Here is a 13,145-nt window from a genome sequence, read left to right as displayed (position 1 = left end):
ACTGAAAACGTCTGGTCAATGGTGACCGAGCAACTGGCTCGTCACAGTACGCCAGTCACTACTCTTGATGAACTGTGGTATCGTGTTGAAGCTGCATGGGCAGCTGTACCTGTACACGCCATTCAAGCTCCGTTTGACTCAATGCCCTGGCGTATCAAGGCCGTTATTACGACCAGAGGTGGTTGTTCTGGGTACTGACTTCTCAGGATCTATGCACCCAAATTGCGTGAAAATGTAATCACACGTCATTTCTAGTATAATATAGTTGTCCAATGAATACCCGTTTATCATCTGCATTTTTTCTTGGTGCAGCAATTTTAATGGCCAGTAGTGTATATCACTGCGAAATTATATTTCAGTTTTCGGCAGCAGATAATGTCGGAACTCCTGTTGTATACAAAAACTGCAACTGCAAGCGTAATAACTTTTCCATACTGCAATGAATAAAACTGCTGACACAGGTTTTACTCGTTTATTCTTAACGATAAAGCCCGAAAGGGTATAAATAATATTTACAGAGTCACAGTGGGAGAAATGAGCAGAGTTGGAGTTTAGCCGTGGTAGGCCTTGCCGTAAGCCAGAGCAGGGGCGGCAGCGATGGCGGGGGCGGCGGCGACGACGGGGGCGGGGTGGGCGCCAGCCTCCTTGTGCACGACGGCGTTGAAGCCGTTGACGGGGTCAGCCGTGTAGTCCACGGTGCGGATGGAACCGTCGGGCTCGACCAGGCTGTAGCTGCCCTGGACGACGTCACCGCTGCGGCTCTCGTGCTGGGTCTTGGAATCACCAGTGAGGGCGTCCTGCACGTTGTACGCGTAACTGTACTGGGGGTTGGGGTCGTACTCGGCAGCGACGGCGGCGGGGGCGGCGGCGACGGCGACAGGGGCGGCCCTCACGGCGGGGGCGGCGACAGCCACAGGGGCGGCGCGGAGAGCGGGGGCGGCGTACGCCACGGGAGCAGCGTAGGCGCGGGCGGCCAGTGGAGCGCCGGGGGCGTAGACGGCGGGGGCGCCCAGGTAGCCGGCGCGGGCCACGGCCACGAGGGCGGCGAGGACGACGAACTGTGGGGCGGAAGACGCTTTCACACATCTGCTGCGCTGATCTGCTCTGGTGAACTCCTTCAGACATTCAACTCCCAAGTCTTATCATACATAACATCATATATTTGCGTCTAACTGTTGGAGACTTTCTATAGATTGTTTTTTACTGACAGTAGACATGAAAGTCCTCATGTTATTAAATAACTGAAGTCAGGAAATACCTCCACGTGTACAATCTGAGATCACTTTTACTCAACGAGAGAAGCGTATAGAATTTACGTTTTTTCTTACGTTTCCGAGACCTATTTAAATATGAAACTTCCTGCCGGATTAAAACTGTGTACCGGACCGAAACTCCAAGTCTGGATCTTTGCCTTTCTTGGGCAAGTACTCTACTAACTGACTCACGCAAGTACGACTCCCGAACCGTCCTCACAGCTTTATAGCAGTGAGGACGGGACGGTATTCATTGCACGCGGAAGACAATAGTCCCACGTTCGAGTCTCGGCCGGCACACAGTTTTAACCTACCAGGAAGTTTCACATCAGCGCACACTCCTCTGCAGAACGAAAATTTCGTACTGGACACAGATTGAAATACATTATGGTACCCTAGTTTTGACATACTGCTGCTTGTGGATATGATCGGATTCATTCTGAGATAAGCATCTAAAGCGAGATCCGCAGCATGGCTCCTTGATATAGCCCCCATTATTTGCAAACGATAATAACTTTATATAAACATATATGTAGTGTTATATAACGTGCATTGTTATGGTACATGTAATTTGTCAAAGGAATTAGGTTTATAACTTTGTTTCCGCCGTTTTGCAGTAGATGGCAGTAGCCGCAAGTCATGGTGCAGGCGGTAGATCGTATGCGCCATACAATAAGCTTAGACATTTGCAAACATAACGCTACCAAAATGTTAGTAGATTTGTGATTGTATCGTAAAATTATTATCTAATTAATATGTCGATTACGAGTCCAATTCTTGTCATTTGAGGGAAGTTTTAATTTTCTGCTGTAATATGAAGAAATCTGCCGCTGAGGCTCATAAAATGCTGGGTAAGAATTATGATGAGGCTCTTATTAGTGAAGGAAAGTGCAGAGAATGGTTTTAACGCACTAAAAATGGTGATTTTGACGTAGAAGACCGGCATGTTGGTGGAAGAGAGAAGGTTCTCGAAGCTATTGAAACCAATGGAAACAATCACAGGACATCGTTGTCGAAAGCAGTTCATGCGTTTCAGCCGAGCATTGAAAGACAAACGGCCACAACACAGCGATTGGCATGAAAGGGCAATTTTGCAGCATAACAATGCTAGACATCCATGTCGCAAAAAAAAAAACGTAGTTGGAAACGTTGAAATGGAAAGTCTTACCCGACCCGCCGTATTCTCTAGAGATTGCTCCCTCTGACTAACACCTTTTTCGATGACAGGCACACGGTCTGGCTGACCAGCACTTCAGATCATATGAACAAGGGCAAAATTGGATCGACTCATGTTTCTCCTCAAAAGACTCCTAGTTCCTCCCCTCGGAATTCTCACGCTGCCCGAAAAGTAGTGGCCGGCGATGGCCCATTTTGTGTCGTAATTTTTTTTAAAGTTTTTCACAATGAAGCCTCTAACTCCGAGAAAGGACGGCGGAAGCGAAGTTGTAGGCCTAATATGACTTGTTTTAGAGATTCAAGGTAAGGTCTACAACTTATTGTGTATCAACCAATTGAATTGCATTTAACCTTCAACAATTCTCTCCCGTTTTTCTTTACCTACATTGTATTTTCACCTAACGCCACAAGAAATAATAACTCAAGCTTTTAAAATATCTCTACTTTTGTAAATATTTATGTGTATATTTGTCACATCCAGAAAAAATTTTGTTGCTGCCATTTGCATGGAGCAGCTACGCGTCAAGCAAATTCCCAATAATAATCCACTCTCCAACGGTTGTAAACAGAACTCATGTCTTACACTCGGTGGTGGATCTAAACGAAACACAAAACACTGCTCATTTATTCGTTGCTATTTACATACGACCTTCGACCTAGGGGCAAAGACAAGTCAGATTTATCTCTGTTTTGCAATTGGACATGTATTAGTTAAAATCATGTAACTAATAAACTAGTTGCATCAACCAACAATGTGAACTTCGCCCTGTTTATGCTCTGAAATTCTAACATCACCGAACATTAAACAATAAATAGTCTTTAGCTAATGCAATGCTATGCTTCGTTGTCACCTATAACCTGAACTACCAGTACAATAATGAGCTAAGACTCGCAGCCCTGGAGAAGATGTCGAAACGGGGGTGAATTCATCTATCAGATTGACCACAGTTCGTCTGCTACGTCCTTCCAAGCTGATTGAAGTTTACAGACAGTTTATTATCGCACTTGTGCCAGTGACGAATTGATCTCCTCTTTCAAACTGCAGTGTATAACGTACACGCAGCTGAAATAACAGAACCCAAATCAGGAGATAGAATACGTAACTTAGTCAGTCGTTTTTCCTTCGCTTGTTTAGCTTAAGACGAATTTGTTGCTGCTACAAGAAGGGCATACTGCCGTTTAAATGTTATGTAATCGTGCTGAAAGCTGGCTGGGCTGTGTGTTTGTTTAATGAACCAAATTTACGGGTTCCAGCAATATTTTATATAGTGAATTATTGATCATTCATTGTCGAGTATTAAGTCAATCTCCTTACCCCTGTTGAAGTAAAATGGCTCATAACTGTGCGAAGAACATTTTTATGTACCACTTACGTCTTACGGAGATTTCTGCACGTCTTTGTATCAACTACGACAAACCATTTAGATGTAAGCGCGCAACGATACTGTGAGTTATCCTTGGTCGTGGAAGAATAACTAAACAATATTTTGTTTTTAACATTAAAATCTATTAGATCATTTTTGCGTTTTGTGAAAGAAATTGCACACCTGGCAAACCGCGAAGGAGGGATCGTGGCCTGTCTTGCCACCGCTGATAAAAAAAACCATTAAAGTTTGTTAAAACGCCTGTGTTCAAGCAAATAAAATAACGTTATGATTAGTATCACAAACGACAAGAACAGAGCGTGGGCAATGTTGTTTCAAGATTGTTAAGGCTTTCGTGACCACTTGTTGACAAAATGCCTATTGGCTTCTGTCTCGGGTTCTTTGCGAGTAAAATCAACAGACGAACGTCGGCCGAAGAACCCGAGACAGAAGCCAATAGGCAGTTTGTCGTTGTTTCAATAATTTCACAACACTGCCCCCCCCCCCCCCCCCCCCATATCCATAACCCAGCCTGCATCAAATTATCTACCTCATAGTCCTGTATGCCCATAAGAAAGCTCAGTCTATGACCCATAAATCTTTCGTTGGTAAAAATACCTCTTTAATTCAGCTCAAAACATTTTCTAACTCACTGACCGGCATCATATGCAAGACGTTTTTGCAGTTCACTACTAACGGTACGAAAGTGTGGACGCCTCACCTTGTAAGCCATGCTGCTGTGAGAAATCGCTGTGTTCTGCCCCAGGTGTCGGCGACCGGCGCTTATATACATACGCTAATGTACTGCGCTGTCTGGCGAACTGGATCTGAAAGGTGCTTAGCATTCCTGGTACGAAATCTGACCTGCTCAACGTGTGGTGTCGCAAATGGGACAGGTGGGGGCTATGAGTCGGCCCACAGAGCAAACTTTGCGGCCAAATGACACGATGCAAAAAAAAGTCAAATGACCGTTTAACGCAGCCATTTACCTGCCTTAGTAGCAGCGCAGTCGGCGTGTACGAGAATTTGCATATCACTTTCTCTGTCACAAGAAATAGTGTGTTGCTTTGGCTGCTGCTGATGAAACGGAGCATACTGCCAATTCTTTGAAAACAATCAACTTTGAATACTGAATTCTTTCATACGAATTATTAAGTAATTGTATCTAAAGGCGTCGCTAAAATTAAGTAGTTACTGAGCGCTAATTATGTTCATGAATACAGCGAAACATCCTCGTCTGGTGCTCTCTACACTCGAAACTCGCCAGTTTCCAGTTGTGAACTATGCCACGGGCATTTGAGCACAAACGACATACCAGAGGCCAACAATCAGGAAATACAGCTGGGATTATTACAATATTACATATACAAAGAAATAGAGCCTATGATGAAGACATGCGTTGTAATGGAGGACAAATGAATTCTATATAGCTACAATTTTGGAGAGATGGAACTACTGCCTTCTTCATGACAGCACAGCTTATCCTGTTTCCTGGACGTGACGTCACTGGACCAGACAGGGCCGGCGAAAGTGACAGTTGCAAACAGGATGGGTAAAACAATAGAACTAAGGGCATTTCATCTCGACCATCACATTAGTCCTAGACATGAGGTAGTGAAGATACTGGACGAGCCACTGTGTCAAGGGTCCATAACTGTTATACGTATCTGGTTCAAACTGCCACCGTTTCTGTAAAACTGTCCTTGTCTGGGACACTAAACTATCCAGCTCACTGTGTAGTGCAAATGCTGCGTTATAAAAAGGAAATTTAAATACCCAAACAATACCAATAATTTTTAAGTTGGATCTATTTATCACTCAGATACTATAAATTATATCAAGTACCATCAAATACTTTGCCTACAGTTAAGCTGGAATTTCTAAATTTGGTTGATTTAAAAGGCACACAGTCAATCCAACTTTCAGCACGAACACCCAATATTTAAACGACAGTTTCCGTAGGAGCAACAACGCCATCTTAACATAAACTACTGAGAAGAGAAAGCTACTGACTAAATTATGCGCTCCACCTACCCTATTTGTGTTCTCATATTCGTTGAAGGTAAACATTCTTTCCTACAATCAATTGTGCCGTAGTCTCATGATAAAATTATACATAAATACATTAATGACAATTACTTTCGAAATATTGCGGAACAAATGGTTTAAAACCAACTACGTTGATAAAAGAGTAGATCTCTTTTGAAAACAGTATTAACTGTTAGCATTGGAAAGAACATTGCCGGCCGGAGTAGCCGTGCGGTTCTAGGCGCTACAGTCTGGAACCGAGCGACCGCTACGGTCGCAGGTTCGAATCCTGCCTCGGGCATGGATGTGTGTGATGTCCTTAGGTTGGTTAGGCTTAATTAGTGCTAAGTTCTAGGCGACTGATGACCTCAGAAGTTAAGTCTCATAGTGCTCAGAGCCATTTGAACCATTGGAAAGAACAGTTACACAAGGTGAACCAAAATTTTCTATTCTCAGTTAATAAACGTCTAACTAGATCTTTCGGTTAAGATGTTTTTCTATGTGCAACTGGGCCAAGGAAGTCTGTCGATGGCAAAATAACAGCTCAGAAGCTGTGATACACTAATTAAGAAATTTAAGCCGAAAACAGGGTATTGGAAGTCTTGTCTCTGTCTTGGCATCTTGTTTCAGATTAATCATAGTTTTCTCAAATCAGAAACATATTCGAACCATCTCTCGAGTACTGTGTTGGACGATACTTCCATATATCCCTGAGGGACTTAACTAGTCTTGAATTTTATGATGAGGGACAACAAAACTTTAGTAGCCTTCCCTGTTTCGCGTGATATTTATTTTGTGTTTATTGTTCACTTAGGCAAAAAAATGTACTGAATTGTTGTATATGTAAAACAGATCGTATGTGCAGCATGTAAGTATACATGTATGCGTGTATGTCCATCATCTCCTAAATCACCTTATCGATTTTCGCTAAATTTTTACGCACATACTGCTTGCTTTATGAGATTCAGCACTGTGGGTGTTACAATCTCCTAGCTACTGTAAGACTGGACATACAGACAAAAAGGGGTTTCCTTCTTCTGACATGTAGGCTGCTGGGTTAGTATCATATGCCTTGAAAGGGCTGCACATGCCGATGGGAACAGCTGAGGAAAGAGTGAGGGAGGAGGTGAATAATGACAGAGGACAGAGGCTGAGAAGGTGGGGGAACGGAGAGGTGAAGTGATGGACAAAGAGAGGGAGGGGGAGCTGGTGATGCAAAGAGAGAAGGGGAGGAGAGGATGGCCAGAGAGGCAAAGAGGAGGAAGATGAGATGGACAGAAGGAGTGAGGTGTTAGGAAAAGATGGGAGCAGTAGAGGAGAGAGTCTGGAAGAGGAGATGGATGTAGAGAGGGGGCAGGGAAGATGGACACAGAGAGAGGGATGAGGAGGGGACAGCCACAGAGAGCGGAGGATGAGATGGGCAGGAAGACATAGAGGAGAGGGAGATGCAGGAGGCAGATGGAAGGTATAGAGGGATAGTGGACAAGAGGAAAAGAGGGGGAGGAGAATATGGACAGACAGGATGAGGAGGATATGGACAAAAGGAGATGAGAGGAAGATATGAGGGAGAAAGGGACAGAGGAGATGGACAAAGAGAGGGGGGAGAGGGAGATAAAGAGACAGAGAGAGCATGGAAGAGGGGATAGACTAATAGATATGGGAGGATGAGGTGGTCATAGAGGTGAGAAGATGAGGTGGACAGAGAAATAGGTGGAGTAAGAGATGGACACAGAGGAGAGACATGTGTGCAACTGATGTGTTGGCAAATGTGCCAACACCTTGTAGATAAAGGAGGCCGAATGGCACGCTATCTAACGCAGACGGGCGTGACTTCTGGAACGGAATAAGTAGTGAATTCTATTAAGAAAAGTATGCAGCTCCTCGAATACTTAACTTTTATTTATCCTTGTTGTACATCGTTCTTCTTGTTGAGACACTTCATACGATAACTATCAAACTATGTAAGGCTAATGGCGCCTTGCTAGGTCGTAGCCATGGACTTAGCTGAAGGCTATTCTAACTGTCTCTCGGCAAATGAGAGAAAGGCTTCGTTAGTGTAGTCGCTAGCAAAGTCGTCGTACAACTGGGGCGAGTGCTATCCCGTATCTTGAGACCTGCCTTGTGGTGGCGCTCGGTCTGCGATCACACAGTGGCGACACGCGGGTCCGACATGTACTGAATGGACCGCGGCCGATTTAAGCTACCACAATGTATGTGGAACATACACACAGGGGAAGACATGTAATAAATGGGGTAGAGGCTACTCTGTCTCTCTCTCTCATATATATATATATATATATATATATATATATATATATATATATATATATATATATATATATATGTCTGTCAATTACACGAGAGGAGGGAGCTGTTGCAGATGGCAGTCCGGATGAGATGGACTGCCATCTGCAACAGCTCCCTCCTCTCGTGTAATTGACAGACACTGCGTGTGTGTTTTTTTTGTTTTTTTGTTTCTGTAATGTATCCCTCTTGCCTTTTAAACCTTTGATTGAATGCCCTGTTTATTTTTTCGTTTTTCTTTAAGCTGTAATGTACATATGTAACTTTTACTACTGTATAGAGTACTTTTGTAAGTCTTTTTGTCTTTACTTTTCCTTTTGTTCTTCTTGCTGTAGGCCTTAAAGGCCCGATAAGGCAATAAATGATGATGATGATGATGATGATGATATATGTATGTGTGTGTGTGTGTGTGTGTGTGTGTGTGTGTGTGTGTGTGTGTGTGTGTGTGTGTGTATCAATTCCTCCAAAGTCATTAGATTGATTCCAACCAAACTTGGTTCACATCCTAACTGCTATCTGGGCATCAGGACTTCGGGGTTAGAAACTCACAGCACACATGTGTGGGCAGAACAGGTTCTTCATCCCCTGACATCTAAGTTGCACTGCACAACATATGCGTGCTGTGAGCAATTTTGGCATGCATTGCAGGGGCTACTCATGCATATGGGTGTGGAGGAGATGGATAGTGAGAGGAAAGGATGAGATGGACATAGCCAGGGGTAAGAGGATATGGATTGGACAGAGAGGCGGAAGCAGGAGATGGACCTAGAGAGAGGGGGAGGAGGAGATGGAGAGGCAGAGAGAGTGGAAGGAGGCGATGGAAAGATGCAGATGAAAGGGTGAGGTATACAGAGGAGGGGAGAGGAGAATTTGGACGGAGAGAGGGGAGATGAACAGATAGAGGGAGGGTAGGAAGACATGGATCCAGGCAGGCGAGAGAAGGAGATGGACAGAGAGTGCAGGGATGGGGAGTAGGCCTGTGATACTGGGGAGGGGGAAATGGACAGAAAGAGAGGAAAGGAGGAGATGGAGGATTATGTGGTCCCAGAGAGGGAGTATGAGATGAACAGAGATATGGGAGATGGACACAGAGAAGTGTGGTGGAGGACATATACAGAGAGATGGTGATGGTCAGAGAGAGGGGGGTGAAGGAGATGTACAGTCGTTTGGTACACGTTCTAAATGGACGGTGGATACATATACAGTGGCAACAAGATACTCCAATAGTCGATACAGCGTAAGTAATGTCCTCATAAGTTTCAACTTTGAAGCATAATCAACTACAAAACCAAAACGATAGCTGTCAGTATGGCATCAGCAACACTGAGGCGTTTCCATACAGACGTTCACAAATTCGCCTTCCCACAAATAACTTCCAGAGACTGCAATTTTCCCTGTGACTTTCACTTTCGATTGCAATAAATTAGGCACAGGGGCAGTCTATTATATACTGCAGAGTGATTTGTCACCTCCGTGTTTCTTTCACGGTCATCTATACGTTGCTTGCACAAGGGTGGACTCACCCCAGAAGTTATTCATCCTAGCGCCTTCGGGTGTAACGGAACATTGTGTACAATCAGATCTTGAGTTCAATAAAAATTAGTCAACTGTGCATATTGCGTGCAACTTTCCTTGTTGTGGATGATGTTCCTACAGATTTGGTATTCCATTTGTTTAATCCTCTTTGTCAATATTTCTTAATTTCTACTCTGCAGTCTCAGTTACATGGAAATGACACTTTCTCGATATGACACTGCAAAGACAATGCACATTGTTTCATTTACAATTACAGATTGGAATGAATAAACACTTCACATCTCCCGCACAGAGTGAGGGAGGGGGTCGGGGAGGGGAGCGAGAGATGGTCATAGAAAGGGAATAGGAGGAGATGTATGTGATTTATGTGTCGAACGCGTACACTGGTGAAGCCACGGGGGAAGAGGCTAGTAAATATATAAAGGAATTCATCCAACATACAATTCTATTTCACATAAGAAAGTAATTGGATACGTGAATGTTCAAATACGTACATTTTGTAGGCTTTCGTTAAAGCAACTCTGAATGTGAGTTCAAACAAAAGCCTCATACCACATTCTTGAAGTGTGAAACTTGTCTCGAAAGAATACTTGTTTTCAACATAAAACTGCCTTTTCCTGTTGCTACTTAATTTATTGACCCCTTACGCGGTTCGCCTTGTCTTGTTCTAAGACACCATCAGTGGGATCTATAAAAATACAGTTTTGTTAGTTTTAGATTGTTAAACGGTTCACGTCGCGGCTTTTTTGTAAAATAGTAATTACTTACGAATTGCGGAGTTGCGTTTCCTCCCATCTGGTCTGGAGGTCGCACTACCACTTTTATTACTGCCATATAAGAACGATTTTGCTTGGCAGAGCTGTTCTAGGCACTTCAGTCTGTAATCGCGCCACCGCTACGGTCGAAGTTTCGAATCCTGCCTCGGACATGGATGTGTGTGATGTCCTTAGGTTAGTTGGGTTTAAGTAGTTCTACGTTCTAGGGGACTGATGACCTCTGCTGTTAAGTCCCATAGTGCTCAGAGCCATTTGAACCAGTTTTGAACAACTTTGCTTTCTGACATTCTCCATACTGTTCACCATGTATCTCAATCTTTTTGTGGTGTTCTATTGTTTTTGCCACTCTATATAACTATTTCGCCGGACCCTGCTTTTCACAACGTAAATATTGCGACTCCATTACGTGTTTCCTCCTCTTTGGCGTGTTTACCCACTTGTTGCCAACCTAACGAAGTATGAAGTATATGTTCAAGACTAACTTCTATTCATGATGTTTTCACCGTGTGTCTGTATAAGAGAGAGAGAGGGAGAGAGAGAGAGAGAGAGAGGGAGAGGGGGGGAGAGAGTGTCGACGAGTGCTTTTTTGTTGGTTTTTGTTTTTGTTTTTTTTAGGTTGGTTGTTTGAATTGTATGGTGTTGTACTAGTTGTTAGCGAGTGGTTGAAAACTTTGGTGACAAGTGATCTGACTTCGTATTAATATTCTGTGGTAGGGTTGATGGATAAGTGAGTGTAAAGATGGGTATTATTATTATATTTGAAAGTATTATTATATCAACCCTCTTTGGGAGCTTTATTCTATTATCTTACGTATTAGTGTAAATAATGAATTGCTTGGCATGTATACTTGGTCATTCAGCAGGGTTTTCCTTTCTGCTTTCGTTTTCTGTATTTGGTAATTTTCTTGCAGGGTTAGGAGGTGTTTTTATTGTTGATTCTACTTCTTTCCATGTCACCTTCTCTGTTGGTTGGTTTATGGTCATGTTCTCTTAAGTGACCTGCAAATGTGCTGTGGTTTGTCCCATATTTCCAGGCTCTACCTGTTAGTCCTATGCATCTGCCTTCACAAGTATTACACTGTAGTTGATATACATCTGCTTTCTGATATATGTCTCTGTTTCTTGTCGGTTTTGGGGTGTATTTTTGTATAGAATTGCCTGTTGTGTGTGCTATGTTTATTCTCTGTCTTTTGAAAACGTTGGTGATTTTATGAGTGAGTTTGACTTTGTATGTCATTGTGTACCATCTTGTGTTTTCTTTCATCTTTTTCTGATTATCCTGTGTAGTTATTATGGGACTGCATGTTTGTGTTTGGTTATGTTGTGCCGCTGTCTGTAGTTTGGTGATTTCTGATTTTGTTTTACTATTAATTTTTTGTTTGGCTTTGTGACTATCTTATTATTGTAACCATTATTTTGTGCTATCAGCATTCTTATGTCTAGTTCTTTTTGGTAGCTTTCTTTGGTGAGTGGTACTGTGTTGAGTCTATGGAGCACGTGTCGAACTGCTGCTTGCTTTTGTGAGTGTGGGTGATTCGAGGATTGGGGAATAATAATGTCCGTTCCCAGAAAGAAATTTTCACTCTGCAGCGGAGTGTGCGTTGATATGAAACTTCCTGGCAGATTAAAACTGTGTGCCTGACCGAGACTCGAACTCTGGAAAGGCAAGGTCCCGAGTTCGAGTCTCGGTCCGCCACACAGTTTTAATCTGCCAGGAAGTTTCGATAACGACCATTTCTGTGGGTTTACAGTAAATTTCAGACATATGCTTATCGCTTTGTTTTTTGATTGTTATATCCAGAAAGTTAAGTAGCAGCAGCAAAAGGCAGTTTTATTCACAAAACAAGTATTTATATGCTTGCTGCGGAGGATGGCCACACAAACAAACTTGTTTCTCTCACAAGAGTTCCATGCACCAGTCTTGGCAGTATTATTCCGAGGTAAACAGTGCTATGAGCTCCGTGGATGCAAGGCAGATCCTGTAACTGACAAAGGATGATTAAAGTCCGGAAAGACCAAAGCAAGCTCCATCACCTGCAAGATATCCATGAATGACACTTAACAGGTTGTCTACGATTATGGTATCTACTCTTCTACGCAATCTTTCGGTAACTTCGGGTAAAGGACAATTTGATCGTCTTCACGAGGAGCTTCGTTCACTACAGTAACAATATCTTCTGACAACGGACAGCATTATCCAACAGAAACATGAGGTTAGCCAAAGGAGACAGACATCAGCACATACAGATTGTTCGCTGACTGTGCTGATAAGTATGTGATATTATAGTAGTGGGCAGACCGTAGGAAAATGCAGAAAGGGAAAATGTCCACTTGATGTAATGAATGGCAGCTCTCTATCAATGTAGATAAATGCAAGGTAAATACTATAACAGGAAGGAACCCGATAGTATCTGATTTCGAAACTAGTGCTGAACGTCTGGGTCCTGACATATAATTTGAATACTTATAGATAATGCAAGGATTCAGTAAGAAAAGAAAGAACAAGTGATATCTGCAGTAGAGTAAACAAGTGGTACATGTGTTAGAAGGGTTCTCAGAAAGTGCTTTGCATCTGTGACGGAAGTCGCTTACGAGGCACTAGTGTGACTAATTCTGTAGTTCAGGTCCAGTGTTGAGAGTCCTTATCAACGATGCAAGACTCGAATATCTAACGAAATCATATACGCTCCGCTGGGATTGTGACAGGT

The 13,145-nt window shown here is 43.1% G+C and overlaps 1 protein-coding gene across 1 annotated transcript in view; it reads right to left on the bottom strand.

Moving 5' to 3' along the window:
• Positions 1-525: 525 nt before the first annotated feature.
• The window catches only part of LOC126456415 (cuticle protein 19.8-like), a 36,453-nt gene continuing 23,833 nt past the window's right edge, over positions 526-13,145 (bottom strand). The window contains exon 3 of the mRNA XM_050092167.1: positions 526-1,115. Coding sequence (XP_049948124.1) covers positions 552-1,115 — 564 coding nt within the window. The 3' untranslated portion in view covers positions 526-551. The remainder of the gene's footprint in view (positions 1,116-13,145) is intronic.

The sequence above is a fragment of the Schistocerca serialis genome, chromosome 2 (assembly GCF_023864345.2).
Source record: "Schistocerca serialis cubense isolate TAMUIC-IGC-003099 chromosome 2, iqSchSeri2.2, whole genome shotgun sequence".
NCBI lineage: Eukaryota > Metazoa > Arthropoda > Insecta > Orthoptera > Acrididae > Schistocerca > Schistocerca serialis.
This window is presented reverse-complemented; position numbering and strand designations above follow the sequence as displayed.